The sequence below is a fragment of the Aspergillus saccharolyticus genome (genome assembly GCF_003184585.1).
Source record: "Aspergillus saccharolyticus JOP 1030-1 unplaced genomic scaffold BP01scaffold_7, whole genome shotgun sequence".
Lineage (NCBI taxonomy): Eukaryota > Fungi > Ascomycota > Eurotiomycetes > Eurotiales > Aspergillaceae > Aspergillus > Aspergillus saccharolyticus.
In genome coordinates, this window is record NW_020290617.1 from 699,039 (window position 1) to 721,196 (window position 22,158).

General features: G+C 50.6%; 8 protein-coding genes across 8 annotated transcripts; 2 read left to right on the forward strand and 6 right to left on the reverse strand.

Moving 5' to 3' along the window:
• The first annotated feature begins 723 nt into the window (after nt 1-723).
• BP01DRAFT_354748 (urate oxidase) lies at nt 724-2,060 on the forward strand. The gene is made up of 3 exons (XM_025574515.1): nt 724-932; nt 1,051-1,697; nt 1,778-2,060. Exons 1-3 carry the CDS (start codon nt 793-795, stop codon nt 1,897-1,899), a joined length of 909 nt encoding a protein of 302 aa, XP_025433532.1. The 5' UTR covers nt 724-792; the 3' UTR covers nt 1,900-2,060.
• Nucleotides 2,013-3,292, reverse strand: BP01DRAFT_354749 (mitochondrial 54S ribosomal uL13m domain-containing protein). Its single transcript, XM_025574516.1, has 5 exons — nt 3,196-3,292; nt 2,703-3,063; nt 2,474-2,603; nt 2,327-2,429; nt 2,013-2,266 (listed from the first exon to the last, which is right to left on the reverse strand). Exons 1-5 carry the CDS (start codon nt 3,214-3,216, stop codon nt 2,210-2,212), a joined length of 672 nt encoding a protein of 223 aa, XP_025433533.1. The 5' UTR covers nt 3,217-3,292; the 3' UTR covers nt 2,013-2,209.
• A 313-nt stretch (nt 3,293-3,605) lies between these two features.
• Nucleotides 3,606-4,680, forward strand: BP01DRAFT_291479 (40S ribosomal protein uS9; the record flags this gene model as incomplete). Its single annotated transcript, XM_025571658.1, has 4 exons — nt 3,606-3,651; nt 3,802-3,824; nt 4,199-4,270; nt 4,390-4,680. 4 exons carry the CDS (start codon nt 3,606-3,608, stop codon nt 4,678-4,680), a joined length of 432 nt encoding a protein of 143 aa, XP_025433534.1.
• A 169-nt stretch (nt 4,681-4,849) lies between these two features.
• Nucleotides 4,850-6,940, reverse strand: BP01DRAFT_390080 (RNA-binding protein; the record flags this gene model as incomplete). The annotated part of the gene is made up of 6 exons (XM_025577967.1): nt 4,850-5,295; nt 5,778-6,087; nt 6,147-6,605; nt 6,660-6,712; nt 6,769-6,790; nt 6,857-6,940. 6 exons carry the CDS (start codon nt 6,938-6,940, stop codon nt 5,255-5,257), a joined length of 969 nt encoding a protein of 322 aa, XP_025433535.1. The 3' UTR covers nt 4,850-5,254.
• Nucleotides 6,941-8,022: 1,082 nt separating this feature from the next.
• On the reverse strand, nt 8,023-8,322 carry BP01DRAFT_380763 (uncharacterized protein; the record flags this gene model as incomplete). Its single annotated transcript, XM_025577244.1, has 1 exon — nt 8,023-8,322. The coding sequence occupies one exon, from the start codon at nt 8,320-8,322 to the stop codon at nt 8,023-8,025; it is 300 nt and encodes a 99-aa protein (XP_025433536.1).
• A 117-nt stretch (nt 8,323-8,439) lies between these two features.
• BP01DRAFT_372319 (putative ATP-dependent protease (CrgA)) lies at nt 8,440-10,123 on the reverse strand (the record flags this gene model as incomplete). The annotated part of the gene is made up of 2 exons (XM_025576722.1): nt 8,440-8,479; nt 8,550-10,123. The coding sequence occupies 2 exons, from the start codon at nt 10,121-10,123 to the stop codon at nt 8,440-8,442; spliced, it is 1,614 nt and encodes a 537-aa protein (XP_025433537.1).
• Nucleotides 10,124-10,697: 574 nt separating this feature from the next.
• On the reverse strand, nt 10,698-15,496 carry BP01DRAFT_354755 (putative cytosolic regulator Pianissimo). The gene is made up of 4 exons (XM_025574517.1): nt 13,422-15,496; nt 11,535-13,370; nt 11,308-11,474; nt 10,698-11,247 (listed from the first exon to the last, which is right to left on the reverse strand). Exons 1-4 carry the CDS (start codon nt 15,150-15,152, stop codon nt 11,046-11,048), a joined length of 3,936 nt encoding a protein of 1,311 aa, XP_025433538.1. The 5' UTR covers nt 15,153-15,496; the 3' UTR covers nt 10,698-11,045.
• Nucleotides 15,497-16,087: 591 nt separating this feature from the next.
• Nucleotides 16,088-17,455, reverse strand: BP01DRAFT_380766 (cytochrome and DOMON domain-containing protein; the record flags this gene model as incomplete). The annotated part of the gene is made up of 2 exons (XM_025577245.1): nt 16,088-17,349; nt 17,407-17,455. 2 exons carry the CDS (start codon nt 17,453-17,455, stop codon nt 16,088-16,090), a joined length of 1,311 nt encoding a protein of 436 aa, XP_025433539.1.
• Between the last annotated feature and the right edge of the window lie 4,703 nt (nt 17,456-22,158).

Here is a 22,158-nt window from a genome sequence, read left to right on the forward strand (position 1 = left end):
TGCGACTTCCACATTCGATCATACTGGTTCCGAAATCAATTGCTGTGCTCGAGCAGATCTGATCTTTGTTGGCTGGTAGGAAGGCGGTCCGGCCATTGCCTCAGCGGTAGCTTGAATTGCATTTTGCCGGGGAGGGTTTGGTTGGAAGTTGCGGGCGGATTCCCTTTTGCCCCTTCGAGCAGCAATCATGACGATGCACTTCTGAAAATCTGCAACTCTGCGCCGCAAGAACAATAAAGCAAAAACTACATCACCAGCCAGAACATTGATACTACGCAGATTTACAGTACAAGGCCGAGTCAATCAAGGCTCTGTCTGACAGCTCGCATTCTCTTCCAATTCAAAGGACCGAAAACAGAACAACAGCCGGAAGTGCATGCCGAAGCACGAATCATTCCATTGGGGATCTCCGTCCTCCGGCGCGAACAGGAGAGCGACAGACGCAGACGCATACGGGCGGGATATGGCCTGACCAGGAGGCTCGAGCAGAATAATAAGTCTTACAACAGGAGGGAGGAAGAAGGCGATCATCAAATCCCGATAAGATAAGAAAGAGAGTGAGAAAACGTGCGGAGGCCGTCGACTGCCCGCGGGTTTCGGAGGTGGCCGATAACTAAGTATTTCTCCCTGCGCAACACTTAAGAACGCCTTTATTTCCCCGGTTGCACTGGTTGTGTACCACCTGCATACCCCCCCCTGCACGAGATACTTGCTCTGTTTTTATTTGTTTTCATTTTATTTCATTTTCAATTGCTTTCTGGCATCCCACGCCTACTTCAACTCTCACAAATCATGTCCTCCCCCATTACCGCGGCCCGCTACGGCAAGGACAATGTCCGAGTATACAAAGTCCACCGTGACGAGAAGACGGGCGTGCAGACCGTCGTCGAGATGACCGTCTGCGTGCTCTTGGAGGGTGAAATCGATACTTCGTACGTTTTTTTCCTTTTATTCTCCTGCTGTTCCTGTTTTCATCTCCCCTCCTCCCCGCCTCCCCATTCTTCCTGGTCAACCAACTAACCTCTTATCTCCCCGCTCTCTATAATACAGTTACACCAAAGCCGATAACAGCGTGGTCGTCGCAACGGACTCCATTAAGAACACCATCTACATCCTAGCCAAGCAGAACCCAGTGACGCCGCCGGAGCTCTTCGGCTCGATCCTAGGCCAGCACTTTGTCACCAAGTATGCGCACATCCACGCGGCGCACGCCCACATCATCACGCATCGGTGGACGCGCATGACGATCGACGGAAAGCCGCACCCGCACTCGTTCCTGCGCGACGGCGAAGAGACGCGCAACGTGCAGGTGGACGTGGTCGAGGGCCGGGGAATCGACATCCGGTCGTCGCTGGCCAAACTGACGGTGCTCAAGAGCACCAACTCGCAGTTCTGGGGGTTTGTGCGCGACGAGTTCACCACCTTGCCGGAAACCTGGGACCGCATCCTCAGCACCGACGTTGACGCCGCCTGGCAGTGGCAGCGGTTCGCCGACCTCGCCGCCGTGCGCGCCGCCGTGCCCCGCTTCGATGCCACCTGGTCCACCGCCCGAGACATCACCCTCAAGACCTTCGCCGAGGACAACTCGGCCAGCGTCCAGAACACCATGTACAAGATGGCCGAGCTGATCCTTGAGAAGCAGCCCCTGCTCGAGACGGTCGAGTACTCGCTGCCTAACAAGCATTACTTCGAGATCGGTACGTTCTTGCCTCACCACCCCCCCCCTCTAAATTTGTTTGTCTTGGTGTTCGGGGCTAACTGTTGGATGCATCGATAGATCTGAGCTGGCACAAGGGTCTGAAGAACACGGGCAAGGATGCAGAGGTGTATGCGCCTCAGAGCGGCCCCAATGGTCTCATCAAGTGCACGGTTGGCCGCAAAAGCAAGGCCAAGTTGTAGTTCGGCAGGATTGTTCTTGTTGTTTCTTTTGTTTGTCCCAGGTCATTTCCAGCGGTTACTTGAGAGTTGTTGCCGGCTCAAAGACACACCCCCTTATGTATATAATTCTTTCGTCGGGATAGGGCATAGCATTCACTGAATTGATCGGTTATGATACAGCACACCCCGCTCTCGGCGACACACTCCGCATAGACCCACAGGTAAACAGCGCAAGGATAAAACCGAAGCGGTGCGTAGACCGACAGGAACCCATCGAAGACCCTAAGTCCGGCGCTTCCGACACATCAGATCAAAGAATATGTGTATAGAATTATGACCGAAAAGAGAGATAAGAGAAATCGAAACATTTGGAACTCCCACCAATGCGCTAGCAAAAGTCATCATGACAACAAGAGACAAAAGAATATGGTACGGGATATAAAAGTACAGGAAAGAATACACAGTCAGATGGTATCCGCGGGAAAGGAGGGGGAGGGGAAGGCGCGATCAAGAAAAGAGAGAGAGCCGAGAAGAATATCGTCTCATCCCATCTTGCAAGAAGAATACGTGTCGCAAATCTTGTTCTTATGCCGACGTCTCCGCCGCCGCCGCCGCCTTGGCCGTCTGGAATGCCTGCTGGACCTCGGGGAGGTTTCCGATGACCGATGACTCGCCGCCGACCTTGATGATATTCTGCTTGTACGGGTGGTTGAGTCCCTCGAAAGCTGGAGACGAGCAGTCAGTCATAGTGTTCCCTTGGATGCATTCTTTGTATCGCATCATCTGGTTGCATGTCATGGAAAGGAAGAGCGGAATGGACTCACTCTTCAATCTCGCCAACCGCTTATCCCTCAGCCGGTTCTTGGGCAGCATGCCACGAACGGCGCGGCGCAGGACCTCACCACCGCCCCATTTCTCAAACATCATGTCCATGGTCATGCTCTTGAGGCTACCGGGCCGGGTGGTGTGCGTGTAGTACTTCTTCTGTTGGCGCTTCTTGCCGGTGGTACGGAGGTCGTGGCAGCCGACGGCGACGACATAGTCACCGCAGTCGGTGGAGGGATCATAGATGGGCTTGTTCTTGCCCATGAGGACGAGGGCGATGGAGGAAGCCAGACGGCCGAGGGTCCGGCCGTCACTGCCTACGTCAACGTAGTGCCATGCTCGCGAGTAGGCCAGACGAGTCTGTTTTGATATCGGAGGTTAGAAAAAGTCAGCGAGACGGAAAGGAAAGTGAAGAAAAGTAGAAAAGCAAAGACGAAAGAAATAGAGAACAGAGGGAGGAAACAATTGAGAGAAGAGGGAGCTAAGACCAACCTTTCCAACAGTCTGCGACATCTTGGATATAGTTATACAACCGAGCAAAGGCAAAGGACGCAGACCAGGTACAAACACCAAAGGGGACTTCTCCAGTCTCTCTCTCTCTCAGTCTCTAACTTACCTAACTGACATCCTCCTTCCGTAACTGGCACCCGTCCCCGTCCACGTGACCAGCCCGCAAGCCCTACCCGCTCTAGCCCAAAGCGGGTCTAGCGCACCGCACTAAGCGAAATCGTCCGCACGGATTGACTGGATTGTGCGCGCGACTCCCTCTGCCCGCCTGCCAGAAATTAATACGCGAAGACGACGACGACAATCGACGACACCCTCTCTCCCACCCCCCCGACGTACTTCCCACCCCCCCAGCACACTCCCTTTTCGACACCCGACTAGGGCCATTCATCATCATGGCTTCCGTCCCGAGTGTGCAATGCTTCGGCAAGAAGAAGACGGGTGAGTTTTTGTGTGTTTTATTGGGTTGCGGAGAATGGAGATAAGGGGACAAGGGAAGAGGAGGAAAAAAAACCGGCGATCGCGGATTTCGAGACACGGCGCAAGAACTCTTGGATGGACATGTGGACTGACTTGCACAAATCTCTTTAGCTACCGCTGTCGCCCACTGCAAGGTATGCATCAGATACTTCCACCATTTATGTCACGTTCCACGAAAGCCTACAACCACCGGTGTCGTTCGTTCGCGGGTTCAGAATCGGGAGATGGAAGGGGCAAGAGGAAAGGGTTATCGAAACCGAAGGAAGACCGCATCCGTCTCAACACCCACCTGGAAAGGAAAAAAGAAGAGATCAATAGGAGGAAACCATGCGACTATGCCGAAGTATCAAAGAGAAGGGCCCTCGGAGCAAGAAAGAAGGATAAGGATTCTAAGCACACGAACGAACGACACCGGTTTCCCATTTGACTCAACACCGCCCAATCCATTCAATCGCAAATCGAAACAAGAAGATCTCCGAAGACTGACGATTCTCTCCACAATTTACAGCAAGGCAAGGGTCTCATCAAGGTCAACGGCCAGCCCCTCTCTCTGGTCCAGCCTGAGATCCTCCGCTTCAAGGTACATACACACCTCTTCCACCTGCACACACATCGACACCTTCCACCATTCCTTCCACCACGTCGCAAAGATCCAAGCAAGAATATTTATGATTGACTCCGACCCCTCCCTGAAACTAGGTCTACGAGCCCCTCCTGATCGTCGGTGCCGACAAGTTCGCCGGTGTTGACATCCGCGTCCGCGTCACCGGTGGTGGTCACACCTCCCAGGTCTACGCCATCCGCCAGGCCATTGCCAAGTCCATCGTCGCCTACTACCAGAAGTACGTCGACGAGCACTCCAAGAACCAGCTCAAGCAGGCTCTTGTCCAGTACGACCGCACACTCCTTGTCGCCGACAACCGTCGCCCGGAGCCCAAGAAGTTCGGTGGTCGCGGTGCTCGTGCCCGCTACCAGAAGTCCTACCGTTAAGCGGCTCAACCTTCTCTTCGGTATTCCTTTTTCTCTCCTGTTGTCTCAGTCACTTTTTGCCTCGGGATCCTCCTGGTTTTTTTCTCTACTCTACTCTTCCTTTCACGAATCAAGGAAGCAGTAGTTGAGGGGGTATCTTTCGAGCAAAGTGTTTCAAAAAAAAGTTGTTTTTTCACCCACCCCTCCATTTCTGATCTTCGGGAACGGGGTGCTGGAAAACGGGTAAAAAGGATACGCAGAATGGTGTCGTTTTAACGGTTGTACTCTGGGGTGGAGAGATCTGGTGCGGTGTGGTCCCATTTCCACCACTGGACAATTCATTCATCGAGGAAGGTCTGGGTTGTTACAGTGGTAGTATGGATTTAGAAGGTGCAATGCTGGCTTGGGAATTAGTATAGGCCAGGATTATCTCAAATATCACCCGATTTCTTTTTTTGTCCATATGTCTCTTTGCTCAAAGTGGATCAGGTATCTTAGCTTCCCTATTTTATTTGATGATCGTCTGCCCTGCTAAAAGCTCGAGCTTTCGAGATCTTAACCATGTGTATTATGCTATTCTCGGAATTGAATACGCTTATGTCAAATTCGGGAAGCTCTTTCGACTTGAATCACGGCCTAGAGCAGTCAAACGGCCCCTAGAGATGCGGATCCCCGTTTAATTCTCAATTCCGCGTGAATATTTAGGGGCTCGGTTCCATGCCGATACAACTTCCATTTGACCCATTTTCCATTTGCTTAAACAAAGAATTGTATGCAATGTCCCCGCGGGGCCCGCATGCCCTTCACATCCACCCTAGTTCAGCTGTTTCAAAAATGCAGCAGGTTGGCTGATGCACTAGACCACCCCATAACTTATTGTGGTAAAGAAGAAGTCTAGCAATAAAGTGAATGCCCAAAGCACCTAGGCAGGTATTCTGTTATCTTGCCAGCGAACGTGGCTATGGAGGCAACTTTGCACTCCGTCATGGCCGTCATAATCTTCGCTCTCGTTGTCATCAGTCCCATCGAGTGAAGGAGATGGAAGCGATTTGGTTTTGATGTTGGTTCTGTGGCTGAAGCTTCTTGTGGTTCATGTCTCGGGCCGGTGGATGCCTTACCCTGCGAATTCGCACATTCGTCTGGAGAGAAACCGATCTTCATACCTTTGTATGTAAGCCGAGACATCATGCAAGATCGTGCGAAGAGCGCATTATGGACTGAGTTGGTGGATATGTAGGCATTGCCATTGCTGAATTTCACCGAAATCACGATTAAGTTGTGGATATGCTCCAGATCTTTCCGGATGACCCACTCTGTGACGTTTGGATGCACGCTGTAGAGAACTAGATTCCTCGAGGCTCCATTGTGAATCTTAGTCCTGACATAGTGTGGAATATAAAACTGCCGGTCGTTCCACAGTGTCTCAACCTAGCCAGATGAATAATTCTCAGCATGGGTGAGTCTTTGACGAAGGAAAATGTACTCACGCGCTTCCCGGCCACAAGAAGGCCACTGCTGTTCGTATGCTGCAGGAAAGAGTGGGCTGCTGCCTCTTCCACGAATGACACACTTGCAAGCCGCTCGCGAGCCCTCAAATAGATATGAACGAGCGCACCACTCCTCACAGCGTCAACAATGTCTCTGTAAGTGACGCGTTCTGGCAGATTACGAATCATCACAGTACGTTGATTCGTGGGAGTAGCTGGAGATTCCTCACTCTGGGAAGAATCATCACGATCTGCCTTTCCGTCACTAGACGGTGAGTCCAGTGACGTGATGTCGTCGCGGTCTCCTTCGGATGCAGCATCGACTTCAGAGCTTTCGTCTGAACATCTGCGACGGGGGATGATATCATGCTTCCTATTAACTTGGCGCTGGGATGCAGCATTTGTAGTGCAACCTCCCGAAGCTGTCTGGGAACTTGTTGGAGGTCCATAGATCAAGATCTAGACGAGGTCAGTAAACGAATAAAGGGCTGTTGCACCCAGAGAACCTCTGACATCGAGAGTCTCCTGCGAAAGCCCCCCTTCGAGGAGCGAGTTTTTCAACCTTGCTGTAAAACTGCTATTAGAACAGATTCGGACTTTGTAACTCGATGAAAGAGCCTACTGAATTGCTGCGACGCTTGAATCTGTTTCCGAGAACAGTGAAGGGTCAGTAGGTAACGTTGGCATGACACTGAGGTAGACTTGCTTACCAGGCGCCTGTGTTCGACAAAGGAGATAGTCACGGAGCCTGGATCGGGTGGAAGCTCTTTCAGTCCTTGAGTCTGCGTGGGCATTTTCAGTCAAACGGTCGCTACAGCTAAGATTAGTTCTTATAGCATCGGATCTAATAAAAGATTATCTATACGCATTTGTTTCTTGGTCCACAAAGGACGGACTCACCTCACAAAGGAAGATTTCAATTTCGAGTTATTACAGGAAGCAAACGAAGACATGGTGGCTAGAAAGAGACGCCTCCGCTGCGTGTCGCGTGCTATGTCAGTCGAGAACAAACGATCAATTGAAATAAAGTGTTCGTCATGACAGAGTATTAGTATAAGAAGAAGACTGGTTGAAAAGTGACGTACTAGCGACAACACAAAGACCTTGGGCAGCACAGACCACAAACTTACCTGGGAACGAGGGGAAAAAAAAGGAAGGATGGGGTGTAGTGAAGTGAACAGGGGAAAGAAAGCAAAAGGGAAGTTGATATCGCAGCGCCACTTCACATGGCGTTTGATTTCTTGTTTGCGCAGGTGCGAACGGCTGGCTGGCTGGTCCAAACACACAATTCCCTCGCAATTCATCTCCGTTTTTCACTCTCATTTCTTCAAGCATTGTTTCATTACCTACCCTACGGCCATACATGGTTGGATTTGAGCTCCCACTCTTTCACTCTTATCACCGTGCGGGCTGCATTCTCAGAAGGGATAGCCTCACGGAAATGCAGATGGCCTGCAGTTACAGGAGAGAGGATGCATCGCGTCGTGTCGCAATCGGGCTGTAACTAACATGATGATTTGTAAGTAGCATCAATACTTCTTGACTAGATATGCAATATGGGTATCAATTTTGTTCGCCTCTGGCTGTGGCATATATAGTATGGGAAACCCCCGCTGAAGGTGTACTAAACATGATAGCTGGTAGTATGCTGATCATTTTTCACAAAACACTCAACGCACCACTTTGATTGGTTCAACGCCTTGGTGGTAGCAGGTCCAGCACAGAACTGAGATCAATCTCGACTTCTTGGAAACCGTGCCTCAGGGTAGTGTTCATATCGATTTGCCAAAGTTCTGCCCAGTAACTGCCGAATTTTTTCATCATAGCGGTCATCAGCTTTGCGCGGCCAGTTTCCTGGTTGACTGTCGTTGACTCTTCATCCAATCTCGTCGCGAGCGGGGTCCGTATCGACTTCTCCCGGCTCAGCTTCTCGCTCAATTGGTAACCTAGTTTCTATATGTCCCAAGTTCAAATCGGGTCTACCCTCTGCTGCGTCCTGTTGCCTCGAACGCCTAATTTGGATAACATTGATGGCCATCTGGGTTGCGAACATCGCCAGGAAGATACCCATTACCAGAGTCTGCGGAATGTACGTTTCCGAATCCTTTTCTTGTATTTGATCCGAACGAGCAGTCTCAGAGGTACTCGAGGACCCAAAAGATATGGAGACCGACATGGTGAATGGTGTGAACGACGTGAAGATCGCCGTTGTTGGCGATAAGAACGATAGGCCAGACAAGCCAAGGCCCAGAATCATGGGCACAAGCGAGAAGACGAGCAGAGGGACGGCTAGTCATAAGGCAGAAGAGAAAGATGGGCGAGAACCGGCCAGCCTGGTTGGTAAAGCTCTTGTGAGTGACACAGAACAATGTTCGAATTCGCATGGCCAGCGCATCTACCTACCATTCTCGAGACCTCGCCTTTTGGACCCATCGAGCCACAATCTTTAGTCGATCCCTGACACTACTTGTAGATAAGAGCAAGTACTTTTCATCTTCCCACAGAGGGTAGACGCTAGCAAGCCACCATGGAAAAGTAGCAGGATCTGTCGGGGCATTGCCGTATGCCAGCAAGACACGGGGATGAAGCCAAGCGACTCCCTTCCGACGTTGTTCGTCAAGGAAGTCTTGAGCTATCTGGAATAATTGCTGGGTCGGGAGAACTTCAATTGGTGTCTCTGTAGGATTAGCATCTCCTGACAGTGTTTGTTCCCGTGCAGCCGACGTTTCTAGTGATTCCAGGCGCTCTTCTTCAGTGACAGGAACATCTTCCACGCGTTGTACCCTACCAACATGATAGCCGTCCACCACCTCCGAGCCAATTACCTTGAAGCGTGAAACGCCAGTAGCCACTATCAGGCTTCTTCCATCTGGGAGAAGCTCATAGCGATCAACCATCAAGACTGTGCCAAATTGCATGAACTCCGACCTTCCTAGTCCTGGCTGGGCTCGGCCTCCGCGGTTGTGTAAGACCATACCAAACTTCTTACCTCTCGTCTCCATGACTCTCTGCATCATAATCCGATATCGAGGTTCGAAGACATGCAAGAACGTTGGCATAGTTGGGAAGGAGAGCGAATTCACAAATAAGGGAAGCGTCTGTACATCGTCAGCGGCAGCTGCCTCTTCAGCCGTTGCCTCCTTCCGCATCGCCAGCTGCTCGGGAAACAGAGTTTCCAAAAGAGTCCTAATTCTCGAATTACTAGGCTCTCTGCGGGAGGTCGAGGACAAGTTCAGCTTCCGGCGACAAACAGGGCAAAGATCGCTGTGGTCCATTACCATAGTCACACAGTCGCGGCAGAATGTGTGGCCACAAGGCGTCGTCAACGGGTCCAATATAAGCGAATAGCACACCTGGCAGTCTAACTCATTCCTGACCGCATCCTTGAGTATTGTATAGGAGCGCCGGGTCGCGCTCGAGCTCTCAGCGGCATCGTCCGTCGAATAGTGCACGTCCGACGCGTCATAGCCGAACCGGCCCTCTTTGATAAGACCGTAGACGCCCTTCAGAAGATCTAGTGCGATGGTTTCGCACTTTGTAGTCATTTCATGCGGCTCGTCCCGCGAGCTTTTCCACGTCACCGTGGACGCACCTGCCTCCCAGCCAGCTTGGCGGTCCGCCAGAGATTCCGCGAACACGTCGACCAGTCGATTCAGCAAGACATCTGCTCCACAGTCACCCAAGCAATGCTCCCCAGCACATGTATCCGTCTTCCCCCAGGGACATAAGAATCCATGCTTCCGCCCTTCGTCCGCGGGGTATGTTATACCTGTACGTTCGTGGATTGGCGGGAGACAGGACCGACAGATCGAGTTTCCACATGGAAGCCGCAGCGGCGAGCGAAAGATCTGAGAGCAACGGGCGCATTGAATACTTTTGATTACGATGTGAGCTGGAGAAGGAAGTTCGGTTATCTCGCTCGTGTTGGGTGGTGATGAATGGGGTACCGGCGCAGATGGCGGCGCTACGTTGCTCATGCCGCGGGAGTGATCGTCCGCTCGGGCAGGAGCATGCGGAGGTGTCGACGCAGCATAGGTGTCTTCCATCGAAGGGTACAGCAGATGATAAATTCGAGAATGTGATGGTGAGATTTGGATATACTCCAGGATGTACCGACCAGCTGTTTTATCAGCTAAGAGCGACGAAAGAAGTCGTGGTCTTTAGCTGGGTAGTCAACTTGGTAGGTGAATTGTTTTGGTAGCGGAGAACCGCGGAAATTGGCTTAGCTCCCCGCCGCTTATCGAGCGCTCCGACTCCCACCCGAACTTACGATAATTGTATATTCGGGCGGCTTGGTCAAACTCATCAATGCTTGGCTTTTCTCTTTCAAGTGGTACATTCCCAGGATAGCATGGTTCAAGAACTGGAGGTAATATGATTTGTCTTTCAGTCACCCAAGTCTGGGCCTATTCTTGCGAGATCCTATCACCAATTCGTTATCGACCAAGATCCTCGTACTTTATGTATATACAGGACATACAGGTGCCAGAGAATGGACAGGACATTCATCATGAGATATAAACATTGCAGTGCTTTACTGACAATGCGTTCCAGTCTTGCTTGCTAACAAGTCAGATTATTGACGACATAGAGGATGTAATGCACCACCGTAAGTGAGGAGGAACAACAAGCACAGAGTAACAGCTGGGGTAATCGGATGCAGAAGAGCAAAATTTCAAGTATGCGGACATCTTTTCATTGCTCGTAATTGAACCATCCAACGCCAAGGCCAAAGTGATATGAGGAAAACGGAACAGATGAGAAGAGCGCCGAGTACATGGAGGCAAGAGCAGGTCCGAGGATCACGCATAGCTGTTCCGGCCTGCCTACTGGGATCGAAAAGCGGACCAAAAGGTGAGAATCCGTGTCAAGTTGACTGCAGCAGAATGCAAGAATACTTCACCCAGAAACTTGGGACGAGGTAGTATCCGAGTCTGTGTCCGAATCGTCCTCGGTAACAATGCGCCGCAGAACGCTTTTATCGAACAGATCTAGTGCGAAGCGGCGAGCGGGTAGGCGAAAGTGATGGCTTTCAAGAATACTAAGAGTCTTGCGGAAGAGGTGGGGCTGGTGAAATCGGTCTGGTTGCTTCGCTTTCATACTATAGACATAGGAAGTAAGTCTCCGTCAGGCATTAGGATTATCCAATGGTATCGCTTACTTGTTGAGATCGCTTGCAGCCCTTTTCGACAGCACCGTATTTCCCATATCGACAATGAGCTTCAATATCTTCTGGTTGGTAGGATCTGGGTCGAAAGTGGCCTCCTTGAACCTCTCTTGGGACGTGCGCTTGGCCTCACGGCTCCTGGAGTGCGACGGAAAATCGACCTGTATTTGCCCTTGATTAGATACTGCAACTGCGCCAGATGTTTCAAGTGGAATCTCTACCAGAAAAAGTTTGTTGAAATCAGTCGGCAGACTGAGCCCCAATGAGTTCCCCTTGTTATCGAGAGCGGAATCCCATCCGAAGTCTCTTAGCACCTTCAGACCATGGCGGCTTCGTGAGATCAGCCCCAGAACAAAGAAAGCCGTCCCCCTCATAGTAAGGACCTCCGCGCTTTCCGCGATCTTCACTATATGCTGGACAATGTCTGACTCAAGAAATGGCGCGCCGAGCTCCATCGAGCCCACATTACCCACAGCCCAAAGACAGCCCTTGACTTTGAGAAGAGCCTCGGTGTCTTCTTCGTCCAGCTGAAAGTCTCGAATTGTCCAAGCAAACTCGTTGAAATGACCAGAATGCTCCAGAAGCTTACATCCCTCTGAGGTTCGAGCGAGCTCCCTGTAGAAATGCGGTGGCACTAGTCCAATGTCCTGGAGGTCAACCAGGTCCTCAGGGACAAAACTACTCCGCCGGGGCTGGTCGACATATGCACGCGAGAGGGCTGCTTCAACGAGTCCCACATAAGCATCATTTCGACCCAGGAACCAATCATCCATTTCCTGTGTGATGTAATCCAGCCCGTCGAGATAATGATAGCCGACAGACGTTGACAAGAAACGCAGTAGCAATGGTGCCCCAATTTCACCTAAATGGTCAAGAGATGGCCGGCATTTCACCACATATTCAAGGTAGTGACGCTGATTGCATGCCTCCTCGAGGATCTTCACAGCCACTTGGCAAACAGACACGTCGGGATCATAGAGCTGGGTGACGAGAAGCTTCACCACCCAGTCCGCATTGTTACCGGCGGACGCCAAAGCGGGAAGAGACACATTCCCTACGGCGTACTTTCGTAGAAGTCGAGTCGCGAAAATGCGAATCTCTTTTGAGCTTGTGGTCAGCGCTTTTGACAGAATGACCCGGAGGTGACTCTCCTGGGTATAGTCCATATTCCCAAGGAGGGTTTGAATAAGGTCGTCACGATCTCGAAGCTCAACAATATGATAGAACATGTTTAGCATATGCCATCGTTCCATCATGGCCAAACCGTTCGCATCACCACTCAGCGTGCCCAGTATGGCAAAGTAACCTCCGCTTAACGTGCTTGCCATCTGCTCTTTGGAGAAGAGCGGAGAGGACGATGTGAGTCCACTCATGCGATCCACTTGAGCAAGGCACTCAGCAACTTGCCTCAAGAATTTGTTCTCGGCTAGATATTTCGTTCCTTCCGGAAGTTGTACAAGTGTGCGCATCAATGCACACGCCGTGCGAACATATCGCTGGTTAGGTTTCGTGTTTGGCACCATGGAGAATCTGTACTTAAAAGGTCGATAAAATCCTATCAGTCGCTTCATGAACTTCGAGCCTTTGATGGCCTCTTCCAGTCGTTTGGGATTCGTCAAAGGTCCTTCGACGATACGGTGAATCAAGTCCCACTTCCATTTCAGGTAATTGACGGTGTTCAAGACATGTGTCTCCAAAATCGCATTGCGGAACTGCGTCTCATCCATAGAAGGACTCAATTTCTCCTTGCCTTGATCACCGGACAGGAGAGAAGCAGAAATGTCTACTTCGACATTGTAACGTCCCGCGCCGTTTGGCACGCTGCGCGCCAAGGTCCGGTTAATGCTATCTATTTGATAAATCGTTGAAGTGGAGACATCATGATTCTCGACATCATATTTGATAGCAGCTGGCAGGAGGTGGGGCAGAACTTGGAGCTTCGCACTGACGTGCTGGGGCAATGAATGATGAGCTAGTTTCAAAACCTCAGTAAGAAGTAATGTGGCCTTGCGCCTAAGTGACAAATCTGTCTCGTCCTCGATAAGGTCCGAAAGTGCCTAAGCCGCGTCAGCAACTACTGAAAGTTTGAATGAATGACATGAAATGACCTTTGATAAACCTGCCTCGACAAGTGTGGCAAGGATTAGCGTGGAAAAGTGTGCTGTTAGGTCAAATCTGTTCCCATCATCATTATAAAATGCTTGTATGTGTTTCGTGTCCGATTCTGTTCTCAGATTGGCCACTCTTCCATAAGTTGTAAGCCTCCGACCAGCTAGAAAAGATGACGACCATGACGGAGGCTTAATTCTCAATGCGTCAAACAAGAGCTCCATGATCAAATCTCTGGCCTGTGGATCTGGATAATGTAATGATTCGAGTAGCGATTGTAAAGGCTTGGCTCCATTCCTCGCGAGTACAATCAGGCCTGGCCATGTCTTTAGCATTGCCGAGATTGCTCTAGCGGAAGACTTCAAACGTCCATTACGGACTGAGTCAGATAAGGAGTCAGTGAATGGTGCAAGAACAGCCTCCAACTCCCATCCGCCTCGCAGGTGTTTCCTGCTGTGGGGGGTATCGAGAACATGAAGAAAACTTGCGACCAGGCTTTCCGAGGCACCAAACGTGCCTTCCGCTAAAGCGTCGTGGAGGGTAGCAAATCCACTAGCATACGCGATCAATTCCGGATCTTTCACAAGAATCTCAGCCAGAGTCATGATAGAGATGTTCCGGAGCCGATCCTCATAATGCTCTGCGACAGAGACAATGGTCCTAACAACGGCGCGCGAGATTTCGCGCACACCATCCTTGACATCTAAGAAAGCCCTGACAAACTTCAAAGCTTGCTCCCGCTCAATGCTCGCCTTGCTTTCCTTGATAAGGGATAGAATGACCAGCTCATCCGTGTGAAATGACCGAATGATCTGAAGGGACTTGCGGTCGGCAATAGCGTAGCGTGTCAGCCGATAACCGGCCGCCACCGCTTCTTTGTTGTCGCTGAGAAGCATAATTTGCACGCGTAGCCCAAACACAGACCACTCAAGGTCGTACTTCAACGTAGGGTGCCGCTTGAAAAGCTCCACAAGACTGTTCGCGCGTTCAACATAATAGTCCGGGGCCATGCCTTCGATCTCCAGAGCCTGTAGTGTTTCTGCAAGGACGTAGGTGGGTGATTCCATTTCTGCTTCTCCCTCTTGAAACTGAGCTTCCTCGATCGTAGGATTGTTGCGGGTAGGCGACCGCATAGAGCTGCTCTGGAAGAGGGTCGACAAGCGACTTCGAGGTGGAGTAGACGGCGCCTGCGCACGTAGCATCTCCTCCTCAAGTTCATGGTGCAGCTCTGCAAGCTTGCGGTTGGATGAACTCAGCTCCGATTCAACTCTTAATCTCTGATCTTTCGTGTGTTTCGGATTCTTCGCGAGTAGTGCTTCCAGCATGTTCTCTGTCCCCGTCTTGATTTTCATTTCCTTGGCGATCTTGTCTCGAATGACAGCTTGCCGCTCCTCGGTGGTGGGTATGTCGTCCTGATCGGTGAAGCTGCTTGGTCGACGATTCGGCGCCCCGTCCGGACGTGGCGTTGTGCTTCGCGACGACTTCATACTCTTTAGTTCAGAACTGAAGCTTCCAGGGGCTCCGACCGAGGTAGTCAATGAGCCTCCCCGGACGCCAATGGTCGCACTGCCTCCGGACTCAGATCGAGCATTTCGCCCGGGTCTCGTGGTGGCATCGGCCCAACTACCGTCCGCAGAGCCATCCTCGAGGCTAGAATATGACGGTCCATCACCCAGGGCACGATGCTGGACAGATGTCGCGGAGAATCCTGAATTATATCCGGACGCCATAGAGCTCCATCTAGCCGCGAGAAAGGAGTGACTATCACCTGTCGCGATTGAAATGAGAAATGAAGGTCTGCATTGAGTTTGCAGGGGCAGTCGCAAGTTCTTTCGAGACGACCAGTTATGGAGGGTAAAGAAGGAACCGTTTTGGTAAAGAAAGGTCTGCTGGGGCTGACTTGCGGTACTTTCAGAAGGGAGGGGTGGGAGGGGAAGACGGGTTCGCGGCGGTCACGCTGGTGAGGCTATGGCGGCGACGGTCGAAGTCTCGAGGCGAGCTTATAAAGATCCTGGTTTTGTAGCACAAACAACGGGTGGCAGGCTCGAGCATATGGTCTCGGAGAACAATTTGTTTGCTTTCTTTGAGCCGGGGGGTGTGTTCTCACAGATCCGACTCTGCGTGATTTCAGCCTGGATTCATCCATGGCTTAGCCAGCGCGCGTTGGCTGACTAACCCAGCCTTATCGCCTAAGGCTCCCCACCCGATTCCCGGCCACATGTGAAGGAGGGCCCATTTTGGTTGGTTTATCTACGCTCTTTGATGTCGTATGAATACTCCTGGGTATTCATCGCCATTGTTTCAGAAAACTGTCAAGTGTCATCTACAATCATCCCTTTTCTATCAAGAGAGCAAGAAGTATGAGATGTCATCACTTGACTAGTTGGTTCATTGAGGAAGAAAATACTTATATACATAGAAATGAAATCCCGTGGGATTACAAAAGTCCAGGAACTTATAAATAGACAAGTCGAAGAGAAAGACAGAGTGGCTGCAGTGATGCAGCACCACAGTGACATGAAACAGGATGTTGGGAGGAAATTAGTGACCCCAAGATGCTGTAGGACGAACTCCAAATATGCAAGACCTGACGGGAATGTACACTTGCTTGGTAGTACAAAAGGGTTGATAACGATCGTGAATGATAGCCGGTGTAACGATGAAATTATGGTTCCCAAGACTTCCTCCGCGACGCATTGACGGCATCAGAAGGTACTGGGACAAGTGTACTATCACTGCAATTGTCCATTCTAGCCAATGGTTGTTTGTTTTCAACAATCTTCGGCGTTGCGATGCTGGCGGCCTGGCGGTTGTTCTTCCGCCTACGCCATGCGATGACACCCACATATATAATAAACATTGCCCCGCAGATGATACCGTAAGCGATCGGTGACGCGGGTGGAATATCAGGATTCTTCGTAGTGGCATAGTGAAAGCCGATGCCTCCATTGATGATTCCGAGTGCCGCAAGGAAGCGGCCAAGGTAGCGGTGCGAGACCCCATAGAGTGATGATGTTCCGGTCTTGCGAAAGTGCAAGTGTTGCATGATGCCCAAGATTGGTTGTATAATGACGACTCCACCCACGGCAACATAGCCAATAACTGGATGATAGCCACCGAGCTCTTGAAGGTCTTTCGATACAGAAACTCCAACACCAAACCCTGCCAGGGCCAAAAGCACAGCGAAAGCCTGCAAGGGTGCATGAATCCATGCCACGGTGCGGCGTGACGGGACGATGTACAGAAGAAGGGCGAAATTAGGAAATAGAAGAACGAAGGCGACAGAGGTCATTACGCCGTGCGCAATCCTCTTTTTGTGAAGAAGGGTATCGCTGACTTGCTGCGGGTTGGAGTATGGCGAAAGATGAGATGAAACGCGCAGCGGCACATAGTACGGATTCGAAAAATTGCTACCAGCATTCTTTGTCAAGTCCAACGTGAAGGAGCCATGCCAGTCATGCTGATAAAGCGTCTCAGAGACATTGCTAGAGAGAAGTGGAGGGCCATACGTCAGTGCCCAGGACCATGAGGTTGATTTTTGCACTGCGCTCTTCCCGTCGGCCAACGTTGTGCAATTGTCACAGCGAATGTTTGCCGTCATGATACCGTCGTGTATACCGGAACCTTCCTCGAGATATGCCTGAATACTTGGATCGTACTGAGGCTGGATGTGACCGGTTGCTCTCCTCGGAGATAGCGTAACATTATTGTCTGGTGCAGAGTAAATGATGAAAAGGTTTCCGTCTGTCATTTGCGATCCTTGGCCCAGTGCAAACCATTTGACACCAGGTGGGGCTCTAAGCTGAAGGTATATGGGGCCTGACCCTGTGCTTGATGTGTTTTGAGGTACGTCAATGCTGTAAGACACATCTTCATAGTCGTAAGACCTCTGACTGTGACTGATAACGCTGCTGGAACATGAACGTGCTAAAAAAGCTCAACGTTAGCGGGCAGATGGGGATTTCGCATTGTGATCAGGCTTACCAAGCCCCAATGTACTTGCAACAGTAATAAGAAAAGAAGATGGTTTCATAATGATGGTGATGATGACGGACTTGAGCCGTCTATCCGATATAGAAGGGCAAGAGAGACGCAGATTTGGATGGGTCCGGACGTAAGTGTGACCGAAAGGATTGTACGCAGCACAGTTCCAGGTCCTTGAATACTTTAGACCGGGATCTAAATAAATGTTAAGAAGGCTGTTGAGGCTAAAGAGTGTCGCTGCGGCAGATCACGAGTAGTCGATGTCGGTCCCTTCCGATGGTGGGAGTTCCTTGCGTATTAGGGTTGAGATCTTTGCTGCTAGAATCTTGAAGTTTGATATCATATGAGGTAAAAAGCATCACTGCGTGAGAACCTTCCGTCAGCAAAGACCGACATTCGAGTAGAAATTTCCTCTTCTGCTGCATGACTTGATGCGAGAGAAACGAATATTCTTCGTGGTGATCTCGCCTTAAGCATTGCGGGGTGAAGCCAAGGCAGTGATGTCGGAGACAGAAGAACCCGGAATTGAAATGTTGAACAGTAGGGACAAAAGGGAAAGTAATCATACTTGGAATGCCGGGATAATAGAATCACATATAGTTAACATAAGCCACATAATGTTGCCACAGGTGCCATGCGACAGATCTGTCTGCATGACAATCTCAACGAGTTGAAGGGTGACGATCACACTTCCATGCGGGCAAACACCATTCCAGATGTCCAGACTAAGATCCGGCAGGGAAAGAATGACTTCAATGCAATTGAAAGAGCGACAATCCGGACTACTCAGTACTCACTACTCAGATCGAGCAACGGATCATAGGAAGCAAAACCAGGCCCACGAAAGGAGAGAAGATCGTCAATCCGAATGGGAGATTGTCAGATAGATATGCCCGGCAAGCGGGTACCTTTATTATTTTTTTCCAGATTGACAATCATGGCGAAAATCCTCGGGCTTTTTCAGAATTAAGTTCCCCGGGCTGCCACGCCTCTCTGGATGTCCTGTCTGGTACGTATTCCTACGTAGTGTGGGCATTTTTTTTAGGGCGTGGAATGGCCACTTGGTCTGTGCTTTTCATGGTTTGTCTGGACACAGGATGAGAGAGGTCACTGCAATGCCTGGAATCATACTAGCAGGTTTTGGCGAATCCAAGGTAGCTTCGAATCGTACTCAGCACTTTGTAAATTAGACTCCTCCTTCTTACGAAGTAGGAAGCCTTAGCCCGGGGAGCAGGTCATAAGCCGGAGAAACTGGACAAACTGGATCTTGGGGCTGGGCATGATTTTTGATCTTTGTTACTGTATCATTTTGATTATCAATACTATGATTCGATCCCTTCAGCATCCATCCATGATGTTCAAGTGTCGGGATGGGGCATACCAGTTACCTGCAGTGCTAACCAAGTACCATTGAGTCGGAGAACGGCAGGTGATCAATCAGACCACAAATTTGTCGGCGGGCCTCAAATGATGGACTTTTTAATTTCCATTTCATAACTAATACGGAGTACCTTACCTAACTCTCTCTGTATCTCCCTTTTCCTCCGGGACTGTCTTTCGCACCTCCTTACCATAATTCGGAGTACTTCTAGAGTAGTCCTGCCTCCGTTTCAAGACACCACCACGTTCATTGGCATCTGTCAGTCAGCAGTAGCTGTCAAATTCGTTCTAGACTTCTCCCAAAAGATATTGGCAGCTTCCTTGTGGCCTGACCAACCCTGTTGCATGTTGCATCGATGGAAGCAGCAGCAAACGGTTACGTCCCGTACCAATGTGGAGACTCTGAAGAATTGTTTTCAATTCACTAAGGTATCCTTACCCTCCTTCGGGGCCGCCCTCATCCTCCCACTCTTACCCCCCCCTCCCCCCACCCTCTCTTCTTCCTCTACCAAGTCTCCAGATTTTATTCTCCTCCCCGAGATCAACACCTTTTCCCTTTCCGCCACTTCGCAAACTGAGTTCTTACCTATGCACTAGTTCAGAAGCTGAGAGCCTGAGAAGCCGTCCGACCTACTCCGCTTAATGTTCCTGGCGCCAATCATGGACCCCTGTTCGCTCTGAAAGCCCCCCGGGTGGCCACCTGCTCGTTCACCTCCGTGAGTTGCCGTCACTGCCAATCAGCATCGGACTCCCATAGCTAAGACCAAGTTATCGGATCTCGGGAGCAAGTCGTATTTGGACCGATCCAGGGCGGTTCTTCTCGCTCGTCGTGCAGCAAATCGCAGTAAATGGTGGGCCACCGGAAGCTCGGAACCAATGATGGAAAGGGAGGAACCTATCCGTTCACCCAGCCAGGTCCGTACTGGGCTTCCACGGTTACGGTCGAAGGGCTTGGTTTGTAAAGTCCCAAGACGGTGATTTTGCCGTTCCTGACATAGGGAGACGATACTTCAAACCACGCAACCTTGGGTGGGAGATTTACCGTGTAGGTTTCTTACCCCTTCTCCTAAAAAGGGGGTTCGTTCGTGGCCGAGTAAGAGAAACTTTATTTATGCACCGCCAATGCTATGTATGCTACCCTTGCATAGGTACTGTATGGGCTATGGAGTACTCCGTACTTCTCTTCTTTGCGCATGTGTTCTATCCACTCTCATTTTATCCTTGGAGTTGGCCGCTCATGACTGAGACAGGCTGAAAAGCATGCCTATGCACGCCGTCTCTCGTTCAAACACCCCGGAGTAACTAAGGGCTCCATTAGACTACAGCATGATGTACACAGGTGGAAATCCGATTATGCGTCGCTCTTGTTTCAGAAAAGAGCAAAGACCACTTAGGCGGACCTTAGTTACGGAGTCCGTAGTGCAGCCCCTTTGTTTTGGACTCCTCGGCCCGTCATCACTTTGATTAATTGGTTTCGCTTGGAAGCGTCAATCCAAGAATGGGCAACAGAGGTGGCCTTCATCCGTCATGGCATCATCAATTCCGCGTCCGAGTCAGTTGTTATTCTTAGCTAGCGCAACAGTTCAAGCGCTGCAGCCCCCATCTGAAAAGCCACCCACCCACTAACAAAAACCTACGACATCATGCTTGTGACTAAAAATACAGGCATTGACATTGCAGTTTTGCCGGAAGCTGTGATTCTCAAAATCCTCCCCCGCCAGTATGCCGTCAACTTGACTGGTCTTTCCTGGCCACTTGGCTGGGCATTGCAACCCGCTTCCGCCTTCAGCCAGCTTCGACTGCGAAAGACTTCAATGAGTCCTGTTGTTGACCAGTCACACCGGCCATCCAACACGGCTGAGCCAGTGAATCCTCTTCCGTTGACTCTCAATCCCCCTTGCGCTTAATCGTAACTTCGTACCACGCTTCATGATAACCCACGGTCCCCCATATCAGTCTCAAAATGCCACCATCATACGGAGTAAGCAAGTACTCCACATTTCCGGTGGCGTAGGGGACGCGGAGGGGGCTGCGGCAGGCAGGCAGATACCTTATCCTACGCTTGGATCTTTTGTGGAATGTCAAATATTCGATATCGGAATTCATTCGGTCCCATCGGCCACCGTGGGCGTGGAGAAGGTCCCGGGGGGGCGTTCATACAGTACTAGTCTCTCAATCAATCAATCCGGGCATCTGCCACTGGGATCGTCGCGAGATCGATTGGTCGGCTTGAGGGAGTGGACTAAGTACAAGTGTGTACCTACTCGCATGGAGTAGTGCTGATGCAGGGATGCGAGCCACTTGATAAGCAGCTAGGATTTCTAAGTAGCATTGAGGAAATGAACATGTGGAAGACGATACCTTTCAAGGGCAATGCAGGGACACCTCCCTGTCAGATGTGGCCTGACTGACACCCCGGTCGTCAATATATAGTTAGTGCATTCTTCCTAATATCTAGTATCTACTGCTAGTGGTACTTAACAAAGAGGGCACTAAATTCGTGGACGGGCCTTTCTCACATAGTCTATTAGAACCACGGCCTGAACTCCTTGGCTGCTCCGAACTACCAACAAACGAGACGTAATCAACCAAGTTGAAGGGCCAACGGCCGAATGAGAATATAGGACCGAAGGATAAGACAATCGTCAATGCTTTACCGTAAGATCAAAAGCATGTCGGAGAATTCATCCCTCGGGTTCCAAAGCCGGTGGTACTTGGCACTACGACAACCTACCGCCATGTGAAAAACGCAAATCATCTCCCCTACTCCTTGAGTAACCAACCTACCTGAGATTAGTTGATTGATCTAATCGAGGTACGGTACGACCCGCGGCGAGAGCCTTCCAGGGCACTCCTAAACTCCTCCCTAAAGCAGTGACTTGAACTGCTAGTCTTGGAAGTCTTAAGGTCTACTTGCGTAAACACGGAGCGGTTCGAGCTGCCCGCCGTAAGAAAGGGACTACTAGCTTCGCTAGGCCTGCGCAGAAGGCTCAAGGCAGTAAGATTCAACTCAGCTTTCCCTAAAAATTGCCGATGGCGGCTGAACAGTGGACATCCCGTTCGCTTTCCACCTCCCCACTCATCCACGCCATGAAACACCGAAGCGTCCACCTCTGCGACTTGCCTGAAAGGGACAGAGCTAGGTCGATCAAATAGATTGCAGCACCATAAACATTGACTTCCGTGCGCAAACGAACCCCTGGACCTGCTCCAGAGTAAAACTGTTAGTTAGTGAATGGATCGTTGATGAGGTGATCTAATCTTCGAAAAGAGCCTTGACTCCCCACTTCGATCAACTTGAAGATATCCACACGCACAGGAACCAAATCACTTTGGCCTCCAGCTCGCAAACAAAACATCATATTCACGAAT

Excerpts from the sequence above, each read along its gene's own strand:
- BP01DRAFT_354748 (XM_025574515.1), top strand. The coding sequence starts at position 793 with ATGTCCTCCCCCATTACCGCGGCCCGCTACGGCAAGGACAATGTCCGA. Across the intron at positions 933-1,050 it reads GAGGGTGAAATCGATACTTC|TTACACCAAAGCCGATAACA; the intron begins GTACGTTTTTTT and ends TCTATAATACAG. Across the intron at positions 1,698-1,777 it reads CAAGCATTACTTCGAGATCG|ATCTGAGCTGGCACAAGGGT; the intron begins GTACGTTCTTGC and ends ATGCATCGATAG.
- BP01DRAFT_354749 (XM_025574516.1), bottom strand. The coding sequence starts at position 3,216 with ATGTCGCAGACTGTTGGAAAG. Across the intron at positions 3,064-3,195 it reads TGTCGCAGACTGTTGGAAAG|ACTCGTCTGGCCTACTCGCG; the intron begins GTTGGTCTTAGC and ends ATATCAAAACAG. Across the intron at positions 2,267-2,326 it reads CTGACTGTGTATTCTTTCCT|CGCATTGGTGGGAGTTCCAA; the intron begins GTACTTTTATAT and ends GACTTTTGCTAG.
- BP01DRAFT_354755 (XM_025574517.1), bottom strand. The coding sequence starts at position 15,152 with ATGGCGTCCGGATATAATTCAGGATTCTCCGCGACATCTGTCCAGCAT. Across the intron at positions 13,371-13,421 it reads TCGAGGCAGGTTTATCAAAG|GCACTTTCGGACCTTATCGA; the intron begins GTCATTTCATGT and ends GACGCGGCTTAG. Across the intron at positions 11,248-11,307 it reads GCTGCAAGCGATCTCAACAA|TATGAAAGCGAAGCAACCAG; the intron begins GTAAGCGATACC and ends CTATGTCTATAG.